This window comes from Oncorhynchus masou, chromosome 20 (genome assembly GCF_036934945.1).
Source record: "Oncorhynchus masou masou isolate Uvic2021 chromosome 20, UVic_Omas_1.1, whole genome shotgun sequence".
NCBI classification, from domain to species: domain Eukaryota; kingdom Metazoa; phylum Chordata; class Actinopteri; order Salmoniformes; family Salmonidae; genus Oncorhynchus; species Oncorhynchus masou.
The window spans coordinates 25,726,098-25,750,815 of NC_088231.1; the positions used below are offsets into that span (position 1 = coordinate 25,726,098).

At 46.7% G+C, this 24,718-nt stretch overlaps 1 protein-coding gene across 3 annotated transcripts in view; it reads left to right on the forward strand.

The window, feature by feature from the left end:
• The window catches only part of LOC135507210 (carboxypeptidase Z-like), an 88,258-nt gene extending 68,886 nt beyond the window's left edge, over positions 1 to 19,372 (forward strand). For all 3 annotated transcript variants that reach the window (XM_064926800.1, XM_064926799.1, XM_064926801.1), the window contains exon 16: positions 17,950 to 19,372. In XM_064926800.1, coding sequence (XP_064782872.1) covers positions 17,950 to 18,216 — 267 coding nt within the window. In that variant the 3' untranslated portion in view covers positions 18,217 to 19,372. The remainder of the gene's footprint in view (positions 1 to 17,949) is intronic.
• Positions 19,373 to 24,718: the final 5,346 nt, after the last annotated feature.

Consider the following 24,718-nt stretch of genomic DNA (forward strand, 5'->3'; position numbering starts at 1 on the left):
CATGATATCTGAGGGGTTGATGTCTGGGTCATGATATCTGAGGGGTTGATGTCAGGGTCATGATGTCAGGGTCATGATATCTGAGGGGTTGATGTCAGGGTCATGATATCTGAGGGGTTGATGTCAGGGTCATGATATCTGAGGGGTTGATGTCAGGGTCATGATATCTGAGGTGTTGTTGTCAGGGTCATGATATCTGAGGGGTTGATGTCAGGGTCATGATGTCAGGGTCATGATATCTGAGGAGTTGTTGTCAGGGTCATGATATCTGAGGTGTTGTTGTCAGGGTTTTGATATCTGAGGGGTTGATGTCAGGGTCATGATATCTGAGGGGTTGATGTCAGGGTCATGATGTCTGAGGGGTTGATGTCAGGGTCATGATATCTGAGGGGTTGATGTCAGGGTCATGATATCTGAGGTGTTGTTGTCAGGGTCATGATATCTGAGGGGTTGATGTCAGGGTCATGATATCTGAGGGGTTAATGTCAGGGTCATGATATCTGAGGGGTTGATGTCAGGGTCATGATATCTGAGGTGTTGATGTCAGGGTCATGATGTCAGGGTCATGATATCTGAGGGGTTGATGTCAGGGTCATGATGTCTGAGGGGTTGATGTCAGGGTCATGATATCTGAGGGGTTGATGTCAGGGTCATGATATCTGAGGGGTTGATGTCAGGGTCATGATATCTGAGGGGTTGATATCAGGGTCATGATATCTGAGGGGTTGTTGTCAGGGTCATTATATCTGAGGGGTTGATGTCAGTGTCATGATATCTGAGGGGTTGATGTCAGGGTCATGATATCTGAGGGGTTGATGTCATGGTCATGATATCTGAGGGGTTGTTGTCAGGGTCATGATATCTGAGGTGTTGATGTCATGGTCATGATATCTGAGGGGTTGATGTCAGGGTCATGATATCTGAGGGGTTGTTGTCAGGGTCATGATATCTGAGGTGTTGAAGTCAGGGTCATGATATCTGAGGGGTTGATGTCAGGGTCATGATATCTGAGGGGTTGATGTCAGGGTCATGATATCTGAGGGGTTGATGTCAGGGTCATGATATCTGAGGGTTGTTGTCAGGGTCATTATATCTGAGGGGTTGATGTCAGTGTCATGATATCTGAGGGGTTGATGTCAGGGTCATGATATCTGAGGGGTTGATGTCAGGGTCATGATATCTGAGGGGTTGTTGTCAGGGTCATGATATCTGAGGTGTTGATGTCATGGTCATGATATCTGAGGGGTTGATGTCAGGGTCATGATATCTGAGGGGTTGTTGTCAGGGTCATGATATCTGAGGTGTTGAAGTCAGGGTCATGATATCTGAGGGGTTGATGTCAGGGTCATGATATCTGAGGGGTTGATGTCAGGGTCATGATATCTGAGGTGTTAATGTCAGGGTCATGATATCTGAGGGGTTGATGTCAGGGTCATGATATCTGAGGGGTTAATGTCAGGGTCATGATATCTGAGGGTTGATGTCAGGGTCATGATATCTGAGGGGTTGATGTCAGGGTCATGATGTCAGGGTCATGATATCTGAGGGGTTGATGTCAGGGTCATGATATCTGAGGGGTTGATGTCAGGGTCATGATGTCAGGGTCATGATATCTGAGGGGTTGATGTCTGGGTCATGATATCTGAGGGGTTGATGTCAGGGTCATGATGTCAGGGTCATGATATCTGAGGGGTTGATGTCAGGGTCATGATGTCAGGGTCATGATATCTGAGGGGTTGATGTCTGGGTCATGATATCTGAGGGGTTGATGTCAGGGTCATGATATCTGAGGGGTTGATGTCTGGGTCATGATATCTGAGGGGTTGATGTCAGGGTCATGATGTCAGGGTCATGATATCTGAGGGGTTGATGTCAGGGTCATGATATCTGAGGGGTTGATGTCAGGGTCATGATATCTGAGGGGTTGATGTCAGGGTCATGATATCTGAGGGGTTGATGTCAGGGTCATGATATCTGAGGTGTTGTTGTCAGGGTCATGATGTCAGGGTCATGATATCTGAGGTGTTGTTGTCAGGGTTTTGATATCTGAGGGGTTGATGTCAGGGTCATGATATCTGAGGGGTTGATGTCAGGGTCATGATGTCTGAGGGGTTGATGTCAGGGTCATGATATCTGAGGGGTTGATGTCAGGGTCATGATATCTGAGGTGTTGTTGTCAGGGTCATGATATCTGAGGGTTTGATGTCAGGGTTATGATATCTGAGGGGTTAATGTCAGGGTCATGATATCTGAGGGGTTGATGTCAGGGTCATGATATCTGAGGTGTTGATGTCAGGGTCATGATGTCAGGGTCATGATATCTGAGGGGTTGATGTCAGGGTCATGATGTCTGAGGGGTTGATGTCAGGGTCATGATATCTGAGGGGTTGATGTCAGGGTCATGATATCTGAGGGGTTGATGTCAGGGTCATGATATCTGAGGGGTTGATGTCAGGGTCATGATATCTGAGGGGTTGTTGTCAGGGTCATTATATCTGAGGGGTTGATGTCAGTGTCATGATATCTGAGGGGTTGATGTCAGGGTCATGATATCTGAGGGGTTGATGTCATGGTCATGATATCTGAGGGGTTGATGTCAGGGTCATGATATCTGAGGGGTTGTTGTCAGGGTCATGATATCTGAGGTGTTGATGTCAGGGTCATGATATCTGAGGGGTTGATGTCAGGGTCATGATATCTGAGGGGTTGTTGTCAGGGTCATGATATCTGAGGGGTTGATGTCATGGTCATGATATCTGAGGTGTTGATGTCAGGGTCATGATATCTGAGGGATTGATGTCATGGTCATGATTTCTGAGGGGTTGATGTCAGGGTCATGATATCTGAGGGGTTGATGTCATGGTCATGATATCTGAGGGGTTGATGTCATGGTCATGATATCTGAGGGGTTGTTGTCAGGGTCATGATATCTGAGGTGTTGATGTCAGGGTCATGATATCTGAGGGGTTGATGTCAGGGTCATGATATCTGAGGGGTTGATGTCAGGGTCATGATATCTGAGGGGTTGATGTCAGGGTCATGATATCTGAGGGGTTGATGTCAGGGTCATGATATCTGAGGGGTTGATGTCAGGGTCATGATATCTGAGGGGTTGATGTCAGGGTCATGATGTCAGGGTCATGATATCTGAGGTGTTGTTGTCAGGGGCATGATATCTGAGGTGTTGATGTCAGGGTCATGATATCTGAGGGGTTGATGTCAGGGTCATGATATCTGAGGGGTTGTTGTCAGGGTCATGATATCTGAGGGGTTGATGTCAGGGTCATGATATCTGAGGGGTTGATGTCAGGGTCATGATATCTGAGGGGTTGATGTCAGGGTCATGATATCTGAGGGGTTGATGTCTGTGTCATGATATCTGAGGTGTTGATGTCAGGGTCATGATATCTGAGGTGTTGATGTCAGGGTCATGATATCTGAGGGGTTGTTGTCAGGGTCATGATATCTGAGGGGTTGATGTCAGGGTCATGATATCTGAGGTGTTGATGTCAGGGTCATGATATCTGAGGGGTTGATGTCAGGGTCATGATATGTGAGGGGTTGATGTCAGGGTCATGATATCTGAGGGGTTGATGTCAGGGTCATGATATCTGAGGGGTTGATGTCAGGGTCATGATATCTGAGGTGTTGTTGTCAGGGTCATGATATCTGAGGGGTTGATGTCAGGGTCATGATATCTGAGGGGTTGATGTCAGGGTCATGATATCTGAGGGGTTGATGTCAGGGTCATGATATCTGAGGGGTTGATGTCAGGGTCATGATGTCAGGGTCATGATATCTGAGGGGTTGATGTCAGGGTCATGATATCTGAGGGGTTGATGTCAGGGTCATGATATCTGAGGTGTTGTTGTCAGGGTCATGATATCTGAGGGGTTGATGTCAGGGTCATGATATCTGAGGTGTTGTTGTCAGGGTCATGATATCTGAGGGGTTGATGTCAGGGTCATGATATCTGAGGTGTTGGTGGCAGGGTCATGATATCTGAGGTGTTGTCATAGTCATGATATCTGAGGGGTTAATGTCAGGGTCATGATATCTGAGGGGTTGATGTCAGGGTCATGATATCTGAGGGGTTGATGTCAGGGTCATGATGTCAGGGTCATGATATCTGAGGTGTTGTTGTCAGGGGCATGATATCTGAGGTGTTGATGTCAGGGTCATGATATCTGAGGGGTTGATGTCAGGGTCATGATATCTGAGGGGTTGTTGTCAGGGTCATGATATCTGAGGGGTTGATGTCAGGGTCATGATATCTGAGGGGTTGATGTCAGGGTCATGATATCTGAGGGGTTGATGTCAGGGTCATGATATCTGAGGGGTTGATGTCTGTGTCATGATATCTGAGGGGTTGATGTCAGGGTCATGATATCTGAGGGGTTGATGTCAGGGTCATGATATCTGAGGGGTTGATGTCAGGGTCATGATGTCAGGGTCATGATATCTCAGGGTCATGGAGGGGTTGATGTCAGGGTCATGATATCTGAGGGGTTGATGTCAGGGTCATGATATCTGAGGGTTGGTTGATGTCAGGTCATGATATCTGAGGGGTTGATGTCAGGGTCATGATATCTGATCTGAGGGTTGATGTCAGGGTCATGATATCTGAGGGTTGATGTCAGGGTCATGATATCTGAGGGGTTGATGTCAGGGTCATGATATCTGAGGGGTTGATGAGGGTTGATGTCAGGGTCATGATATCTGAGGTGTTGATGTCAGGGTCATGATATCTGAGGGTTGATGTCAGGGTCATGATATCTGAGGGGTTGATGTCAGGGTCATGATATCTGAGGGTTGATGTCAGGGTCATGATATCTGAGGGGGGGTTGATGTCAGGGTCATGATATCTGAGGGTTGATGTCAGGGTCATGATATCTGAGGGTTGATGTCAGGGTCATGATATCTGAGGGTTGATGTCAGGGTCATGATATCTGAGGTGTTGTTGTCAGGGTCATGATGAGGGGTTGATGTCAGGGTCATGATATCTGAGGTGTTGATGTCAGGGTCATGATATCTGAGGGGTTGATGTCAGGGTCATGATATCTGAGGTGTTGGTTGATGTCAGGGTCATGATATCTGGTCATGATATCTGAGGGGTTAATGTCAGGGTCATGATATCTGAGGGGTTGATGTCAGGGTCATGATATCTGAGGGGTTGATGTCAGGGTCAGGGATGTCAGGGGTTGATGGTCATGATATCTGAGGTGTTGATGTCAGGGTCATGATATCTGAGGTGTTGATGTCAGGGTCATGATATCTGAGGGGTTGATGTCAGGGTCATGATATCTGAGGGGTTGATGTCAGGGTCATGATATCTGAGGGGTTGATGTCAGGGTCATGATATCTGAGGGGTTGATGTCAGGGTCATGATATCTGTCAGGGTCATGATATCTGAGGGGTTGATGTCAGGGTCATGATATCTGAGGGGTTGATGTCAGGGTCATGATATCTGAGGGGTTGTGTCAGGGTCATGATATCTGAGGGGTTGATGTCAGGGTCATGATATCTGAGGGGTTGTCATGTCAGTCTGATGTCTGGTCATGATATCTGAGGGGTTGATGTCAGGGATGATATCTGAGGTGTTGATGTCAGGGTCATGATATCTGAGGGGTTGATGTCAGGGTCATGATATCTGAGGGGTTGATGTCAGGGTCATGATATCTGAGGTTGATGTTGGATGTCAGGGTCATGATATCTGAGGGTTGATGTCAGGGTCATGATATCTGAGGGGTTGATGTCAGGGTCATGATATCTGAGGGGTTGGGTTGATGTCAGGGTCATGATATCTGAGGGGTTGTTGTCAGGGTCATGATATCTGAGGGGTTGATGTCAGGGTCATGATATCTGAGGGGTTGATGTCAGGGTCATGATATCTGAGGGGTTGATGTCAGGGTCATGATATCTGATCTGGAGGTGTTGATGGGTTGATGTCAGGGTCATGATATCTGAGGGGTTGATGTCAGGGTCATGATATCTGAGGGTTGATGTCAGGGTCATGATATCTGAGGGGTTGTTGTCAGGGTCATGATATCTGAGGTGTTGATGTCAGGGTCATGATATCTGAGGGGTTGATGTCAGGGTCATGATATCTGAGGGGTTGATGTCAGGGTCATGATATCTGAGGGTTGATGTCAGGGTCATGATATCTGAGGGTTGATGTCAGGGTCATGATATCTGAGGGGTTGATGTCAGGGTCATGATATCTGAGGGGTTGATGTCAGGGTCATGATATCTGAGGGTTGATGTCAGGGTCATGATATCTGATGTGTCAGGGTCATGATATCTGAGGGGTTGATGTCAGGGTCATGATATCTGAGGGGTTGATGTCAGGGTCATGATATCTGAGGGGTTGATGTCAGGGTCATGATATCTGAGGGGTTGATGTCAGGGTCATGATATCTGAGGGGTTGATGTCAGGGTCATGATATCTGAGGGGTTGATGTCAGGGTCATGATATCTGAGGGTTGTTCAGGGTCATGTCATGTCAGGGGATATCATGATATCTGAGGGGTTGATGTCAGGGTCATGATATCTGAGGGTTGATGTCAGGGTCATGATATCTGAGGGGTTGATGTCAGGGTCATGATATCTGAGGGGTTGATGTCAGGGTCATGATATCTGAGGGGTTGATGTCAGGGTCATGATATCTGAGGGGTTGATGTCAGGGTCATGATATCTGAGGGGTTGATGTCAGGGTCATGATATCTGAGGGGTTGATGTCAGGGTCATGATATCTGAGGTGTTGATGTCAGGGTCATGATATCTGAGGGTTGATGTCAGGGTCATGATATCTGAGGTGTTGATGTCAGGGTCATGATATCTGAGGGGTTGATGTCAGGGTCATGATATCTGAGGGGTTGATGTCAGGGTCATGTCATGATATCTGAGGGGTCAGGGTCATGATATGATGTCAGGGTCATGATATCTGATGGGGTTGATGTCAGGGTCATGATATCTGAGGGTTGTGTGATGTCTGAGGTGTTGATGTCAGGGTCATGATATCTGAGGGTTGATGTCAGGGTCATGATATCTGAGGGGTTGATGTCAGGGTCATGATATCTGAGGGTTGATGTCAGGGTCATGATATCTGAGGGGTTGATGTCAGGGTCATGATATCTGAGGGTTGATGTCAGGGTCATGATATCTGAGGGTTGATGTCAGGGTCATGATATCTGAGGGGTTGATGTCAGGGTCATGATATCTGAGGGGTTGTTGTCAGGGTCATGATATCTGAGGGGTTGATGTCAGGGTCATGATATCTGAGGGGTTGATGTCAGGGTCATGATATCTGAGGTGTTGTTGATGTCAGGGTCATGATATCTGAGGGGTTGATGTCAGGGTCATGATATCTGAGGGGGTGTGATGTCAGGGTCATGATATCTGAGGGGTTGATGTCAGGGTCATGATATCTGAGGGGTTGATGTCAGGGTCATGATATCTGAGGGGTTGATGTCAGGGTCATGATATCTGATGATGTCAGGGTCATGATATCTGAGGGTTGATGTCAGGGTCATGTGAGGGGTTGATGTCAGGGTCATGATATCTGAGGGTTGATGTCAGGGTCATGATATCTGATGTCAGGGTCATGATATCTGAGGGTTGATGTCAGGGTCATGATATCTGATGGGGTCTGAGGTGTTGATGTTGATGTCAGGGTCATGATATCTGAGGGGTTGATGTCAGGGTCATGATATCAGGGGTTGATGTCAGGGTCATGATATCTGAGGGGTTGATGTCAGGGTCATGATATCTGAGGGTTGATGTGTTGGGTCATGATATCTGAGGTGTTGATGTCAGGGTCATGATATCTGAGGGGTTGATGTCAGGGTCATGATATCTGAGGGGTTGATGTCAGGGTCATGATATCTGATGTCAGGGTTGATGTCAGGGTCATGATATCTGATATCTGAGGGGTTGATGTCAGGGTCATGATATCTGAGGTGTTGATGTCAGGGTCATGATATCTGAGGGGTTGATGTCAGGGTCATGATATCTGAGGGTTGATGTCAGGGTCATGATATCTGAGGGGTTGATGTCAGGGTCATGATATCTGAGGGGTTGATGTCAGGGTCATGATATCTGAGGGGTTGATGTCAGGGTCATGATATCTGAGGGGTTGATGTCAGGGTCATGATATCTGAGGTGTTGATGTCAGGGTCATGATATCTGAGGTGTTGATGTCGGGTCATGATATCTGAGGTGTTGATGTCAGGGTCATGTTATCTGAGGGGTTGATGTCAGGGTCATGATATCTGAGGGGTCGATGTCAGGGTCATGATATCTGAGGTGTTGTTGTCAGGGTCATGATATCTGAGGGGTTGATGTCAGGGTCATGATATCTGAGGTGTTGTTGTCAGGGTCATGATATCTGAGGGGTTGATGTCAGGGTCAGGATATCTGAGGTGTTGGTGGCAGGGTCATGATATCTGAGGTGTTGTCATAGTCATGATATCTGAGGGGTTAATGTCAGGGTCATGATATCTGAGGTGTTGTTGTCATGATATCAGGTGTTGGGTCATGATATCTGAGGGGTTGATGTCAGGGTCATGATATCTGAGGGTTGTCAGGGTCATGATATCTGAGGTGTTGATGTCAGGGTCATGATATCTGAGGTGTTGATGTCAGGGTCATGATATCTGAGGTGTTGATGTCAGGGTCATGATATCTGAGGGGTTGATGTCAGGGTCATGATATCTGAGGGGTTGTTGTCAGGGTCATGATATCTGAGGGTTGATGTCAGGGTCATGATATCTGAGGGGTTGATGTCAGGGTCATGATATCTGTGGGGTTGATGTCAGGGTCATGATATCTGAGGGGTTGATGTCAGGGTCATGATATCTGACGTGTTGATGTCAGGGTCATGATATCTGATGTCAGGGGTTGAGGTGTTTATGTCAGGGTCATGATATCTGAGGGGTTGATGTGTCATGTGAGGGGTTGATGTCAGGGTCATGATATCTGAGGGGTTGATGTCAGGGTCATGATATCTGAGGGTTGATGTCAGGGTCATGATATCTGAAGGGTTGATGTCAGGGTCATGATATCTGAGGGTTGTTGTCAGGGTCATGATATCTGAGGTGTTGATGTCAGGGTCATGATATCTGAGGTGTTGATGTCAGGGTCATGATATCTGAGGTGTTGATGTCAGGGTCATGATATCTGAGGGGTTGATGTCAGGGTCATGATATCTGAGGGGTTGATGTCAGGGTCATGATATCTGAGGGGTTGATGTCAGGGTCATGATATCTGAGGGGTTGATGTCAGGGTCATGATATCTGAGGTGTTGTTGTCAGGGTCATGATATCTGAGGGTTGATGTCAGGGTCATGATATCTGAGGGGTTGATGTCAGGGTCATGATATCTGATGGGTCATGTTGATGTCAGGGTCATGATATCTGAGGGGTTGATGTCAGGGTCATGATATCTGAGGGGTTGATGTCAGGGTCATGATATCTGAGGGGTTGATGTCAGGGTCATGATATCTGAGGTGTTGATGTCAGGGTCATGATATCTGAGGGGTTGATGTCAGGGTCATGATATCTGAGGGTTAATGTCAGGGTCATGATATCTGAGGGGTTGATGTCAGGGTCATGATATCTGAGGTGTTGATGTCAGGGTCATGATATCTGAGGTGTTGTCATGTCATGATATCATGATATCTGAGGGTTGATGTCAGGGTCATGATATCATGATATCTGAGGGTCAGGGTCATGATATCTGAGGGGTTGATGTCAGGGTCATGATATCTGAGGGGTTGATGTCAGGGTCATGATATCTGAGGGTTGATGTCAGGGTCATGATATCTGAGGGGTTGATGTCAGGGTCATGATATCTGAGGGGTTGATGTCAGGGTCATGATATCTGAGGGGTTGATGTCAGGGTCATGATATCTGAGGGGTTGATGTCAGGGTCATGATATCTGAGGGGTTGATGTCAGGGTCATGATATCTGAGGGGTTGATGTCAGGGTCATGATATCTGATGTCAGGGTCATGATGTCAGGGTCATGATATCTGAGGGGTTGATGTCAGGGTCATGATATCTGAGGGTTGATGTCAGGGTCATGATATCTGAGGTGTTGATGTCAGGGTCATGATATCTGAGGGGTTGATGTCAGGGTCATGATATCTGAGGGGTTGATGTCAGGGTCATGATATCTGAGGTGTTGATGTCAGGGTCATGATATCTGAGGTGTTGATGTCAGGGTCATGATATCTGAGGGGTTGATGTCAGGGTCATGATATTGTCTGAGGTGATGTCAGGGTCATGATATCTGAGGGGTTGATGTCAGGGTCATGATATCTGAGGTGTTGTCATGTCAGGGTCATGATATCTGAGGGGTTGATGTCAGGGTCATGATATCTGAGGTGTTGGTGGCAGGGTCATGATATCTGAGGTGTTGTCATAGTCATGATATCTGAGGGGTTAATGTCAGGGTCATGATATCTGAGGGGTTGATGTCAGGGTCATGATATCTGAGGGGTTGATGTCAGGGTCATGATGTAGGGTCATGATATCTGAGGTGTTGTTGTCAGGGGCATGATATCTGAGGTGTTGATGTCAGGGTCATGATATCTGAGGGGTTGATGTCAGGGTCATGATATCTGAGGGGTTGTTGTCAGGGTCATGATATCTGAGGGGTTGATGTCAGGGTCATGATATCTGAGGGGTTGATGTCAGGGTCATGATATCTGAGGGGTTGATGTCAGGGTCATGATATCTGAGGGGTTGATGTCTGTGTAATGATATCTGAGGTGTTGATGTCAGGGTCATTATATCTGAGGGGTTGTTGTCAGGGTCATGATATCTGAGGGGTTAATGTCAGGGTCATGATATCTGAGGGGTTGATGTCAGGGTCATGATATCTGAGGTGTTGATGTCAGGGTCATGATATCTGAGGGGTTGATGTCAGGGTCATGATATCTGAGGGGTTGATGTCAGGGTCATGATGTCAGGGTCATGATATCTGAGGTGTTGTTGTCAGGGGCATGATATCTGAGGTGTTGATGTCAGGGTCATGATATCTGAGGGTTGATGTCAGGGTCATGATATCTGAGGGGTTGTTGTCAGGGTCATGATATCTGAGGGGTTGATGTCAGGGTCATGATATCTGAGGGGTTGATGTCAGGGTCATGATATCTGAGGTGTTAATGTCAGGGTCATGATATCTGAGGGGTTGATGTCAGGGTCATGATATCTGAGGGGTTGATGTCAGGGTCATGATATCTGAGGGGTTGATGTCAGGGTCATGATATCTGAGGTGTTGTTGTCAGGGTCATGATATCTGAGGTGTTGTTGTCAGGGTCATGATATCTGAGGTGTTGATGTCAAGGTCATGATATCTGAGGGGTTGATGTCAGGGTCATGATATCTGAGGGGTTGATGTCAGGGTCATGATATCTGAGGGGTTGATGTCAGGGTCATGATATCTGAGGGGTTGATGTCAGGGTCATGATATCTGAGGTGTTGTTGTCAGGGTCATGATATCTGAGGAGTTGATGTCAGGGTCATGATATCTGAGGGGTTGATGTCAGGGTCATGATATCTGAGGGGTTGATGTCAGGGTCATGATATCTGAGGGGTTGATGTCAGGGTCATGATGTCAGGGTCATGATATCTGAGGGGTTGATGTCAGGGTCATGATATCTGAGGGGTTGATGTCAGGGTCATGATATCTGAGGGGTCGATGTCAGGGTCATGATATCTGAGGTGTTGTTGTCAGGGTCATGATATCTGAGGGGTTGATGTCAGGGTCATGATATCTGAGGTGTTGTTGTCAGGGTCATGATATCTGAGGGGTTGATGTCAGGGTCATGATATCTGAGGTGTTGGTGGCAGGGTCATGATATCTGAGGTGTTGTCATAGTCATGATATCTGAGGGGTTAATGTCAGGGTCATGATATCTGAGGGGTTGATGTCAGGGTCATGATATCTGAGGGGTTGATGTCAGGGTCATGATGTCAGGGTCATGATATCTGAGGTGTTGTTGTCAGGGGCATGATATCTGAGGTGTTGATGTCAGGGTCATGATATCTGAGGGGTTGATGTCAGGGTCATGATATCTGAGGGGTTGTTGTCAGGGTCATGATATCTGAGGGGTTGATGTCAGGGTCATGATATCTGAGGGGTTGATGTCAGGGTCATGATATCTGAGGGGTTGATGTCAGGGTCATGATATCTGAGGGGTTGATGTCTGTGTCATGATATCTGAGGGGTTGATGTCAGGGTCATGATATCTGAGGGGTTGATGTCAGGGTCATGATATCTGAGGGGTTGATGTCAGGGTCATGATGTCAGGGTCATGATATCTGAGGGGTTGATGTCAGGGTCATGATATCTGAGGGGTTGATGTCAGGGTCATGATATCTGAGGTGTTGATGTCAGGGTCATGATATCTGAGGGGTTGATGTCAGGGTCATGATATCTGAGGGGTTGATGTCAGGGTCATGATATCTGAGGTGTTGATGTCAGGGTCATGATATCTGAGGTGTTGATGTCAGGGTCATGATATCTGAGGGGTTGATGTCAGGGTCATGATATCTGAGGGGTCGATGTCAGGGTCATGATATCTGAGGTGTTGTTGTCAGGGTCATGATATCTGAGGGGTTGATGTCAGGGTCATGATATCTGAGGTGTTGTTGTCAGGGTCATGATATCTGAGGGGTTGATGTCAGGGTCATGATATCTGAGGTGTTGGTGGCAGGGTCATGATATCTGAGGTGTTGTCATAGTCATGATATCTGAGGGGTTAATGTCAGGGTCATGATATCTGAGGGGTTGATGTCAGGGTCATGATATCTGAGGGGTTGATGTCAGGGTCATGATGTCAGGGTCATGATGTCAGGGTCATGATATCTGAGGTGTTGTTGTCAGGGGCATGATATCTGAGGTGTTGATGTCAGGGTCATGATATCTGAGGGGTTGATGTCAGGGTCATGATATCTGAGGGGTTGTTGTCAGGGTCATGATATCTGAGGGGTTGATGTCAGGGTCATGATATCTGAGGGGTTGATGTCAGGGTCATGATATCTGAGGGTTGATGTCAGGGTCATGATATCTGAGGGGTTGATGTCTGTGTAATGATATCTGAGGTGTTGATGTCAGGGTCATTATATCTGAGGGGTTGTTGTCAGGGTCATGATATCTGAGGGGTTAATGTCAGGGTCATGATATCTGAGGGGTTGATGTCAGGGTCATGATATCTGAGGTGTTGATGTCAGGGTCATGATATCTGAGGGGTTGATGTCAGGGTCATGATATCTGAGGGGTTGATGTCAGGGTCATGATGTCAGGGTCATGATATCTGAGGTGTTGTTGTCAGGGGCATGATATCTGAGGTGTTGATGTCAGGGTCATGATATCTGAGGGGTTGATGTCAGGGTCATGATATCTGAGGGGTTGTTGTCAGGGTCATGATATCTGAGGGGTTGATGTCAGGGTCATGATATCTGAGGGGTTGATGTCAGGGTCATGATATCTGAGGGGTTGATGTCAGGGTCATGATATCTGAGGGGTTGATGTCTGTGTCATGATATCTGAGGTGTTGATGTCAGGGTCATTATATCTGAGGGGTTGTTGTCAGGGTCATGATATCTGAGGGGTTAATGTCAGGGTCATGATATCTGAGGGGTTGATGTCAGGGTCATGATATCTGAGGTGTTGATGTCAGGGTCATGATATCTGAGGGGTTGATGTCAGGGTCATGATATCTGAGGGGTTGATGTCAGGGTCATGATATCTGAGGGGTTGATGTCAGGGTCATGATATCTGAGGGGTTGATGTCAGGGTCATGATATCTGAGGTGTTGTTGTCAGGGTCATGATATCTGAGGGGTTGATGTCAGGGTCATGATATCTGAGGGGTTGATGTCAGGGTCATGATATCTGAGGGGTTGATGTCAGGGTCATGATGTCAGGGTCATGATATCTGAGGGGTTGATGTCAGGGTCATGATATCTGAGGGGTTGATGTCAGGGTCATGATATCTGAGGTGTTGATGTCAAGGTCATGATATCTGAGGGGTTGATGTCAGGGTCATGATATCTGAGGGGTTGATGTCAGGGTCATGATATCTGAGGGGTTGATGTCAGGGTCATGATATCTGAGGGGTTGATGTCAGGGTCATGATATCTGAGGGGTTGATGTCAGGGTCATGATATCTGAGGGGTTGTTGTCAGGGCGATGATATCTGAGGGGTTGTTGTCAGGGTCATGATATCTGAGGTGTTGATGTCAGGGTCATGATATCTGAGGTGTTGATGTCAGGGTCATGATATCTGAGGTGTTGATGTCAGGGTCATGATATCTGAGGGGTTGATGTCAGGGGTCATGATATCTGAGGGGTCGATGTCAGGGTCATGATATCTGAGGTGTTGTTGTCAGGGTCATGATATCTGAGGGGTTGATGTCAGGGTCATGATATCTGAGGTGTTGTTGTCAGGGTCATGATATCTGAGGGGTTGATGTCAGGGTCATGATATCTGAGGTGTTGGTGGCAGGGTCATGATATCTGAGGTGTTGTCATAGTCATGATATCTGAGGGGTTAATGTCAGGGTCATGATATCTGAGGTGTTGTCATAGTCATGATATCTGAGGTGTTGTCATAGTCATGATATCTGAGGGGATGATGTCAGGGTCATGATATCTGAGGGGTTGATGTCAGGGTCATGATATCTGAGGTGTTGTTGTCAGGGTCATGATATCTGAGGTGTTGATGTCAGGGTCATGATATCTGAGGTGTTGTTGTCAGGGTCATGATATCTGAGGTGTTGATGTCAGGGTCATGATATCTGAGGGGTTGTTGTCAGGGTCATGATATCTGAGGGGTTGTTGTCTGGGTCATGATATCTGAGGTGTTGTTGTCAGGGTCATGATATCTGAGGGGTTGTTTTCAGGGTCATGATATCTGTGGGGTTGATGTCAGGGTCATGATATCTGAGGGGTTGATGTCAGGGTCATGATATCTGACGTGTTGATGTCAGGGTCATGATATCTGAGGGGTTAATGTCAGGGTCATGATATCTGAGGTGTTAATGTCAGGGTCATGATATCTGAGGGGTTGATGTCAGGGTCATGATATCTGAGGGGTTGATGTCAGGGTCATGATATCTGAGGGGTTGATGTCAGGGTCATGATATCTGAGGTGTTGTTGTCAGGGTCATGATATCTGAAGGGTTGATGTCAGGGTCATGATATCTGAGGTGTTGTTGTCAGGGTCATGATATCTGAGGTGTTGATGTCAGGGTCATGATATCTGAGGTGTTGTTGTCAGGGTCATGATATCTGAGGTGTTGTTGTCAGGGTCATGATATCTGAGGTGTTGATGTCAAGGTCATGATATCTGAGGGGTTGATGTCAGGGTCATGATATCTGAGGGGTTGATGTCAGGGTCATGATATCTGAGGGGTTGTTGTCAGGGTCATGATATCTGAGGGGTTGATGTCAGGGTCATGATATCTGAGGTGTTGTTGTCAGGGTCATGATATCTGAGGAGTTGATGTCAGGGTCATGATATCTGAGGGGTTGATGTCAGGGTCATGATATCTGAGGTGTTGTTGTCAGGGTCATGATATCTGAGGGGTTGATGTCAGGGTCATGATATCTGAGGGGTTGATGTCAGGGTCATGATGTCAGGGTCATGTTGTCAGGGTCATGATATCTGAGGGGTTGATGTCAGGGTCATGATATCTGAGGGGTTGTTGTCTGGGTCATGATATCTGAGGGGTTGTTGTCAGGGTCATGATATCTGAGGTGTTGTTGTCAGGGTCATGATATCTGAGGTGTTGATGTCAAGGTCATGATATCTGAGGGGTTGTTGTCTGGGTCATGATATCTGAGGGGTTGATGTCAGGGTCATGATATCTGAGGGGTTGATATCAGGGTCATGATATCTGAGGGGTTGATGTCAGGGTCATGATATCTGAGGTGTTAATGTCATGGTCATGATATCTGAGGTGTTGTTGACAGGGTCATGATATCTGAGGGGTTGATGTCAGGGTCATGATATCTGAGGGGTTGATGTCAGGGTCATGATATCTGAGGTGTTGTTGTCAGGGTCATGATATCTGAGGGGTTGATGTCAGGGTCATGATATCTGAGGTGTTGTTGTCAGGGTCATGATATCTGAGGTGTTGATGTCAGGGTCATGATATCTGAGGTGTTGTTGTCAGGGTCATGATATCTGAGGTGTTGTTGTCAGGGTCATGATATCTGAGGTGTTGATGTCAAGGTCATGATATCTGAGGGGTTGATGTCAGGGTCATGATATCTGAGGGGTTGATGTCAGGGTCATGATATCTGAGGGGTTGATGTCAGGGTCATGATATCTGAGGGGTTGATGTCAGGGTCATGATATCTGAGGTGTTGTTGTCAGGGTCATGATATCTGAGGGGTTGATGTCAGGGTCATGATATCTGAGGGGTTGATGTCAGGGTCATGATATCTGAGGTGTTGTTGTCAGGGTCATGATATCTGAGGGGTTGATGTCAGGGTCATGATATCTGAGGGGTTGATGTCAGGGTCATGATATCTGAGGTGTTGATGTCAGGGTCATGATATCTGAGGTTTTGATGTCAGGGTCATGATGTCTGAGGGGTTGATGTCAGGGTCATGATATCTGAGGGGTTGATGTCAGGGTCATGATATCTGGGTGGTTGATGTCAGGGTCATGATATCTGAGGTGTTGATGTCAGGGTCATGATATCTGAGGTGTTGATGTCAGGGTCATGATGTCTGAGGGGTTGATGTCAGGGTCATGATGTCAGGGTCATGATGTCAGGGTCATGATATCTGAGGGGTTAATGTCATGGTCATGATATCTGAGGGGTTGATGTCAGGGTCATGATATCTGAGGGGTTGATGTCAGGGTCATGATATCTGAGGGGTTGATGTCAGGGTCATGATATCTGAGGGGTTGATGTCAGGGTCATGATGTCAGGGTCATGATGTCAGGGTCATGATGTCAGGGTCATGATGTCAGGGTCATGATATCTGAGGTATAAGGCTTGGCGTCCCTTGAGCCAGAAACCTGTCACCATATCCGGTGAAATTGGAGGGTAAGTAAATCAAATAAATAATCGTAAGATGAAACATTTATGAACATACAAGTATCTTATATCGGTTAAAAGCTGACATTCTCGTTAATCTAACTGCATTTTCAGATTGCCAAAAAGCTTTACGGTGAAAGCGTACCGCGCCATTGTTTGAGGACGGCGCCCCACAACACATTTTTCAATCACAAACAGCGATTAAATAAATCACCTACTTCTGAAAATCTTCCTCTGTTTGCAATCCAAAGGGTCCCAGCTACAACAGGTCATTTTGTTAGATTAAAATCCCTCTTTTATCCCAAAAAGTCAGTTTACGTTTCAGTTTAATCCTCAGGTTCCCTAAAATGTAAATAAACGATAATATTTCATACGGAAAGAAGTATGTTCTATAGGCAAAATAAGATAATAAAAAATAAATAAAAATAATAACAAAATAAGCCATTGCGCGTCCTCTTTATGGCCCCAAGACTGATTTTCAAAGCTGACTGTCTCTTTTCAAAGTCATATATTCTTTCTTCAACATTCATGTTTACAAGCCTGAAACCGTGGACAAAGACTGTTGCCATCTAGTGGAAGCCATAGGAATTGCAATTTGGGAGCTGGAATCACATAGGACCCATAGCTATTCATCGAAAGAGCATGGGATCTCAAAAAAAAATAATTCTGGTTGGTTTTTCTTCGGATTTTCGGCTACCATAACACTTGTGTTATACTCTCGTGTGTTATTTTAACAGTTTTAGAAACTTTAAAGTGTTTTCTATCCAGTACTACCAATTATATGCACATCCTGGCTTCTGGGCCTGAGTGACCTCCCCTCCCTCTCCCCTCTCCTCCCTCCTCCCCTACCTCTCATTAAAGATATGTATTTCTCTCCTCTCCTCCAGGTCCCTGTTCAGCCAGTAGGACCAGACTACCACCTGTTCCTCAGATCCTCCCTGGACACTTATGACCGCTTCGACCCTTACAACCACTTCCAGAGCTACGGCCGCTCCGAGCCGGGAGAACCGAGGGAACCCAGGGAACCCAGGGAACCGGGGATGGGAGGAGAACCGGGGATGGGAGGAGAGTGGCAGGAGAAGGAGAAGCCTTGGTGGTGGAACTACTTTACTCAGGCAGGAGTCTCTGCTCCCACCTGGCTGCTACGGAACTAGAAGACTGGACAGGATAAAGACTGAAACGGCACCCTATTCCCTTATTCCCTATTACCTTATTCCCTATTCCCTTATTACCTCACACTATTCCCTTGTTCCCTATTCCCTTATTCTCTCACACTATTTCCTTGTTCCCTTTTCCCTTATTCCCTCACACTATTCCCTTATTCCCTATTCCCTTATTCCCTATTCCCTTATTCCCTCACACTATTCCCTTGTTCCCTTTTCCCTTATTCCCTCACACTATTCCCTTATTCCCTATTCCCCCACACTATTCCCTTATTCCCTATGCCCTCAAACTATTCCCTCACACTCTTCCCTTGTTCCCTATTCCCTTATTCTCTCACACTATTCCCTTATTCCCTATGCCCTCACACTATTCCCTTGTTCCATATTCCCGTATTCTCTCACACTATTCCCTTATTCCCTATGCCCTCACACTATTCCCTCACACTATTCCCTTATTCCCTATTCCCTCACACTATTCCCTTATTCCCTATTCCCTTATTCCCTATTCCCTTATTCCCTCACACTATTCCCTTATTTGGTGAACTACATTTGACCAAAGCCCAAGTGCATTGTGGGGCGGCAGGGTAGCCTAGTGGTTAGAGCGTTGGACTAGTAACCGAAAGTTTGCAAGTTCAAATCCCCGAGCTGACATCTGTCGTTCTGCCCCTGAACAGGCAGTTAACCCACTGTTCCTGGGACGTCATTGAAAATAAGAATTTGTTCTTAAACTGACTTGCCTAGTTAGGTAAAATAAAAATTATTTGTAGTTTGCATTCCAAATGGCACCCTAATAATATAGTGCACCCTGTTCCATATATAGTCAAAAGTAGTGCACTTTAAAGGGAATGGGTGCTATGTGGAATGTCTCCTACAAGCAGACGCATGAATTGGTTCTTAATCTTTTTTTGGTTTCTGTCCCCATCACATTTAGCTCTGGCCGACGTTCCCCTCATGTTCCCAGAAGGCCTTATGTTCTGTTTAGTCTTCCTGTGTAGATAGGCCAGGTACCCTGTCCACCAGGGGAACAGCTACCTCCACTATGGACAGGAATCTGATCATGTGTTGTGTCCTGAGCAGGAATGATTCTGGGCCCCCATTAACATATTGGGTGTTCTATTGTGTTTCATTAAAACATTCTAGTTCTGTCTTCCTCTGTGTTCTATTGTGTTTCATTAAGACATTCTGTCTTCCTCAGTGTTCTATTGTGTTTCATTAAGACATTCTCTCTTCCTCTGTGTTCTATTGTGTTTCATTAAGACATTCTAGTTCTGTCTTCCTCTGTGTTCTATTGTGTTTCATTAAGACATTCTAGTTCTGTCTTCCTCTGTGTTCTATTGTGTTTCATTAAGACATTCTGTCTTCCTCGGTGTTCTATTGTGTTTCATTAAGACATTCTGTCTTCCTCAGTGTTCTATTATGTTTCATTAAGACATTCTGTCTTCCTCTGTGTTCTATTGTGTTTCATTAAGACATTCTGTCTTCCTCAGTGTTCTATTATGTTTCATTAAGACATTCTGTCTTCCTCAGTGTTCTATTATGTTTCATTAAGACATTCTGTCTTCCTCTGTGTTCTATTGTGTTTCATTAAGACATTCTGTCTCCCTCAGTGTTCTATTTTGTTTCATTAAGACATTCTGTCTCCCTCAGTGTTCTATTTTGTTTCATTAAGACATTCTAATCACAACATTCCTCCTCTGAGTTCTGTCTTCCTCAGGGTTCTAACAATGCTTCTGTTTCAATGTCTTTCTGTTACAACAAGTGGACTTGTGGATCTGACAGGTTGGAACACACACACACACCCTAGCACTTACACACCACACACACACACACACACACACACACACACACACACACACACACACACACACACACACACACACACACACACACACGTCATTTTAAAGGATTGGGGGCAAATTCTAAACACACAGGCAGCTTGTGATGACTTACTGCCTTCAAGACTCAGCATGTCTAAAGATACTCTCCTCCCCTCTCTCCTCTCCCCTCCTCTCTCCTCTCCCCTCCTCTCCCCTCTCTCCTCTCCCCTCCTCTCCCCTCTCTCCTCCCCTACTCTCCACTCCTCCTTCTCTCCTCCCCCCTACTCTCCACTCCTCCTTCTCTCCTCCCCCCACTCTCCTCCCCCTACTCTCCTCTCCCCCTACTCTCCTCTCCCCCTCTCTCCTCCCCCCTCCTCTCCCCTCTCTCCTCCCCCTACTCTCCACTCCTCTTTCTCTCCTCCCCCCTACTCTCCACTCCTCCTTCTCTCCTCCCCCCTACTCTCCACTCCTCCTTCTCTCCTCCCCCCTACTCTCCTCCCCCTACTCTCCCCCACGACTCTCCCCCATACTCTCCCCCCTACTCTCCTCCCCCTCCTCTCCTCTCCCCCTCCTCTCCCTCTCCCCCTCTCTCCTCCCCCTACTCTCCTCTCCCCTCTCTCCTCCCCCTACTCTCCTCTCCCCCTCCTCTCCTCTCCTCCTTCTCTCCTCCCCCTACTCTCCTCTCCCCCCTACTCTCTCCTCCCCATACTCTCCTCTCCCTCTCCCCCTACTCTCCTCCTTCTCTCCTCTCCTCTCCTCTCCCCTCTCTCCTCCCCCTACTCCCCCTCTCTCCTCCCCCTACTCTCCTCTCTCCTCCCCCTACTCTCCTCTCCCTCCTCTCCTCTCCCCTGCCCCTTCTTTCCTTTCCTCTCTCCTCCCCTCCTACCCCTCTCCCCTCCTCCTCTCCTCTCCCACTCCCCCTCGCATACTCTCCTCTCTCTTGTTCAAACTTTCTATGGCCCCTATCTATTTCCTGCACTAATGTTGACCAGGGCCCATAGGTCCTGACAGAGATGTTGACCAGGCCCTGACAGAGATGTTGACCAGGCCCTGACAGAGATGTTGACCAGGCCCTGACAGAGATGTTTGTGTATTATATTAAACAAGTCATCAGAAGAGTTAGTCAGCTGTGTCAGTGTATAGCTGTGTCAGTGTATAGCTGTGTCAGTGTATAGCTGTGTCAGTGTATAGCTGTGTCAGTGTATAGCTGTGTCAGTGTATAGCTGTGTCAGTGTATAGCTGTGTCAGTGTATAGCCTACCAGAATCACAACCCTCTTCATAAAACACTATTACATGTTTTGTCCGTCAGATTCTTTTCATTTCAGATTGGATTAAAAATGGATAAAGGGATGAAGAATCCATTGGTCTTGCTATTTTCATGATTTAGGGTGACATTAACACTACTGGCCACTAGATGGCTCCACAGTACACAAAATTAACCACCAGTCATTCACACTGCTTTGATGGGAGATGTCATGAGTTATTTTAACCACAAGAGGGCGCAACCGTACATTAAATGAAGACCAGGCCACCTTCCACCCACAGGGGTAGAAATTAAACTATTGACGGAGGATGAAAAACAAGAGAGTAGATAGATGATAAATTGTCCAGGCGTTGGGATTTAGAGAGAGAGAGACGTTATTCAGTAATCTCTCCTTCCTCCTGAAGTGTACACTCCTTCACTAGGCCTACTGCCCTCAAGTCATAAAGCATTGGGTTGGTGTTGTGGTGACATGGGCGAGAGAGAGTTTCCACATACCCAGTCATTCCCTTTCAAATCCACGATAGGGAAGTGAACAAGCGCTCACTTGGAGAGATAATTGTGCCAAAGTCAAAGGGGCGGCAGGGTAGCCTAGTGGTTAGAGCGTTGGACTAGTAACCGAAGGGTTGCAAGTTCAAACCCCCGAGCTGTCCTTCTGCCCCTGAACAGATTCTGGAAAATAAGAATTTGTTCTGAACTGCCTTGCCTGGTTAAATAAAGGTAAAATAAATAAAAAAGGGAGGCAAGATAATTCAAACGCTATAAAGTAGAGAGTAGGCTTCTTCATCTTTTCCTGGCTGTTAAATAACACTGACCACAAATAAATAAAGGGGGGCTCCCGGGTGGGGCAGTGGTCTAAGGCTGTGTCGCTAGAGATTCTGGGATTGAGTCCAGACCCTGTCTCAGTGGTCTAAGGCTGTGCCACTAGAGATTCTGGGATTGAGTCCAGACCCTGTCTCAGTGGTCTAAGGCTGTGCCGCTAGAGATTCTGGGATTGAGTCCAGACCCTGTCTCAGTGGTCTAAGGCTGTGCCACTAGAGATTCTGGGATTGAGTCCAGACCCTGTCTCAGTGGTCTAAGGCTGTGCCACTAGAGATTCTGGGATTGAGTCCAGACCCTGTCTCAGTGGTCTAAGGCTGTGTCGCTAGAGATTCTGGGATTGAGTCCAGGCCCTGTCTCAGTGGTCTAAGGCTGTGCCACTAGAGATTCTGGGATTGAGTCCAGGCCCTGTCTCAGTGGTCTAAGGCTGTGCCACTAGAGATTCTGGGATTGAGTCCAGACCCTGTCTCAGTGGTCTAAGGCTGTGCCACTAGAGATTCTGGGATTGAGTCCAGACCCTGTCTCAGTGGTCTAAGGCTGTGCCACTAGAGATTCTGGGATTGAGTCCAGACCCTGTCTCAGTGGTCTAAGGCTGTGCCACTAGAGATTCTGGGATTGAGTCCAGGCCCTGTCTCAGTGGTCTAAGGCTGTGCCACTAGAGATTCTGGGATTGAGTCCAGGCCCTGTCTCAGTGGTCTAAGGCTGTGCCACTAGAGATTCTGGGATTGAGTCCAGGCCCTGTCTCAGTGGTCTAAGGCTGTGCCACTAGAGATTCTGGGATTGAGTCCAGGCCCTGTCTCAGTGGTCTAAGGCTGTGCCACTAGAGATTCTGGGATTGAGTCCAGGCCCTGTCTCAGTGGTCTAAGGCTGTGTCACTAGAGATTCTGGGATTGAGTCCAGACCCTGTCTCAGTGGTCTAAGGCTGTGTCGCTAGAGATTCTGGGATTGAGTCCAGGCCCTGTCTCAGTGGTCTAAGGCTGTGTCACTAGAGATTCTGGGATGGAGTCCAGGCCCTGTCTCAGTGGTCTAAGGCTGTGCCACTAGAGATTCTGGGATTGAGTCCAGACCCTGTCTCAGTGGTCTAAGGCTGTGTCGCTAGAGATTCTGGGATTGAGTCCAGACCCTGTCTCAGTGGTCTAAAGCTGTGTCGCTAGAGATTCTGGGATTGAGTCCAGGCCCTGTCTCAGTGGTCTAAGGCTGTGCCACTAGAGATTCTGGGATTGAGTCCAGGCCCTGTCTCAGTGGTCTAAGGCTGTGCCGCTAGAGATTCTGGGATGGAGTCCAGGCCCTGTCTCAGTGGGATTGAGGGTTTGGCCAGCAGGGATGTCCTTGTCCCATCATGCACTAGCGGCTCCTGTGGGCGCAGTGCACGCTGACACGGTTGCCAGGTGTACGGTGTTTCCTCCGACACATTGGTGCTGCTGGCTTCAAGGGTTAAGTGGACATTCCCTGCAGTCAGCATGTCAATTACACGCTCCCTCAAAACTTGAGACATTTGTGGCATTGTGTTGTGTGACAAAACTGCACATTTTAAAGTTGCCTTTTATTGTCCATGGCAGAAGGTGCACCTGTGTAATGATCATGCTGTTTAATCAGCTTCTTGAAATGCCACACCTGTCAGGTGGAGGGATTATCTTGACAAAGGAGAAATAAGCTTTATTGGGCGTGAATCACAATACCCCAAAATGACATCACAATACCCCATAATGACATCACAATACCCCATAATGACATCACAATACCCCATAATGACATCACAATACCCCATAATGACATCACAATACCCCATAATGACATCACAATACCCCATAATGACATCACAATACCCCATAATGACATCACAATACCCCATAATGACATCACAATACCCCATAATGACATCACAATACCCCATAATGACATCACAATACCCCATAATGACATCAGGAACATTTCAGGGATGTTTTATTTCAGCTCATGAAACATATTGAAAATGTTGCGTTTATATTTCTGTTGGGTGTATTTTAGACCTAGGCCTACTCCACTACACTTCCACTGTGAACACACACACTAAACTAAAAGATACTAAACTACAGCTGTACATTGTTAAAAGGGTTCCTAGAGGGGATCCTTCAGGGGTTTCATCAAACTGAAACTGGGGGTGGGGTGGGGTGGGGGGACCCATTTTAATTCATCTTAATCTTAATTAATGAATCCTCAAATAACCTTTTGATATGATTAATAATAATCAGCGTAACAATATTATCAATAACAACAACAAAATCCAAATATGAGGTAAACAACAACACATTTTAGGTGTCAGTGTTTATTATAATTTTAGTGGCAAAGCAGAATTCAAAAAATCCAAATTTCGAGGTCAACTCCAAGCAGAGCCCCAAGTCCAATGGGTTTATCCTCTGGCATGTTGATGTTCTCTGTATCCACAGACAGAATGAATTCACACAAGGATGGAAGGTTTCTGTTTCTATTGATCAGAGGTGAAGTCTGTGAGGTACACAGAAATGATATACAGATAATTAACAAATATCCACATGAAAGTTTTCATTCCTTGTGTGAAAACCTTTATTCCCTGGGTAGGTATACCTGGTCCGTACT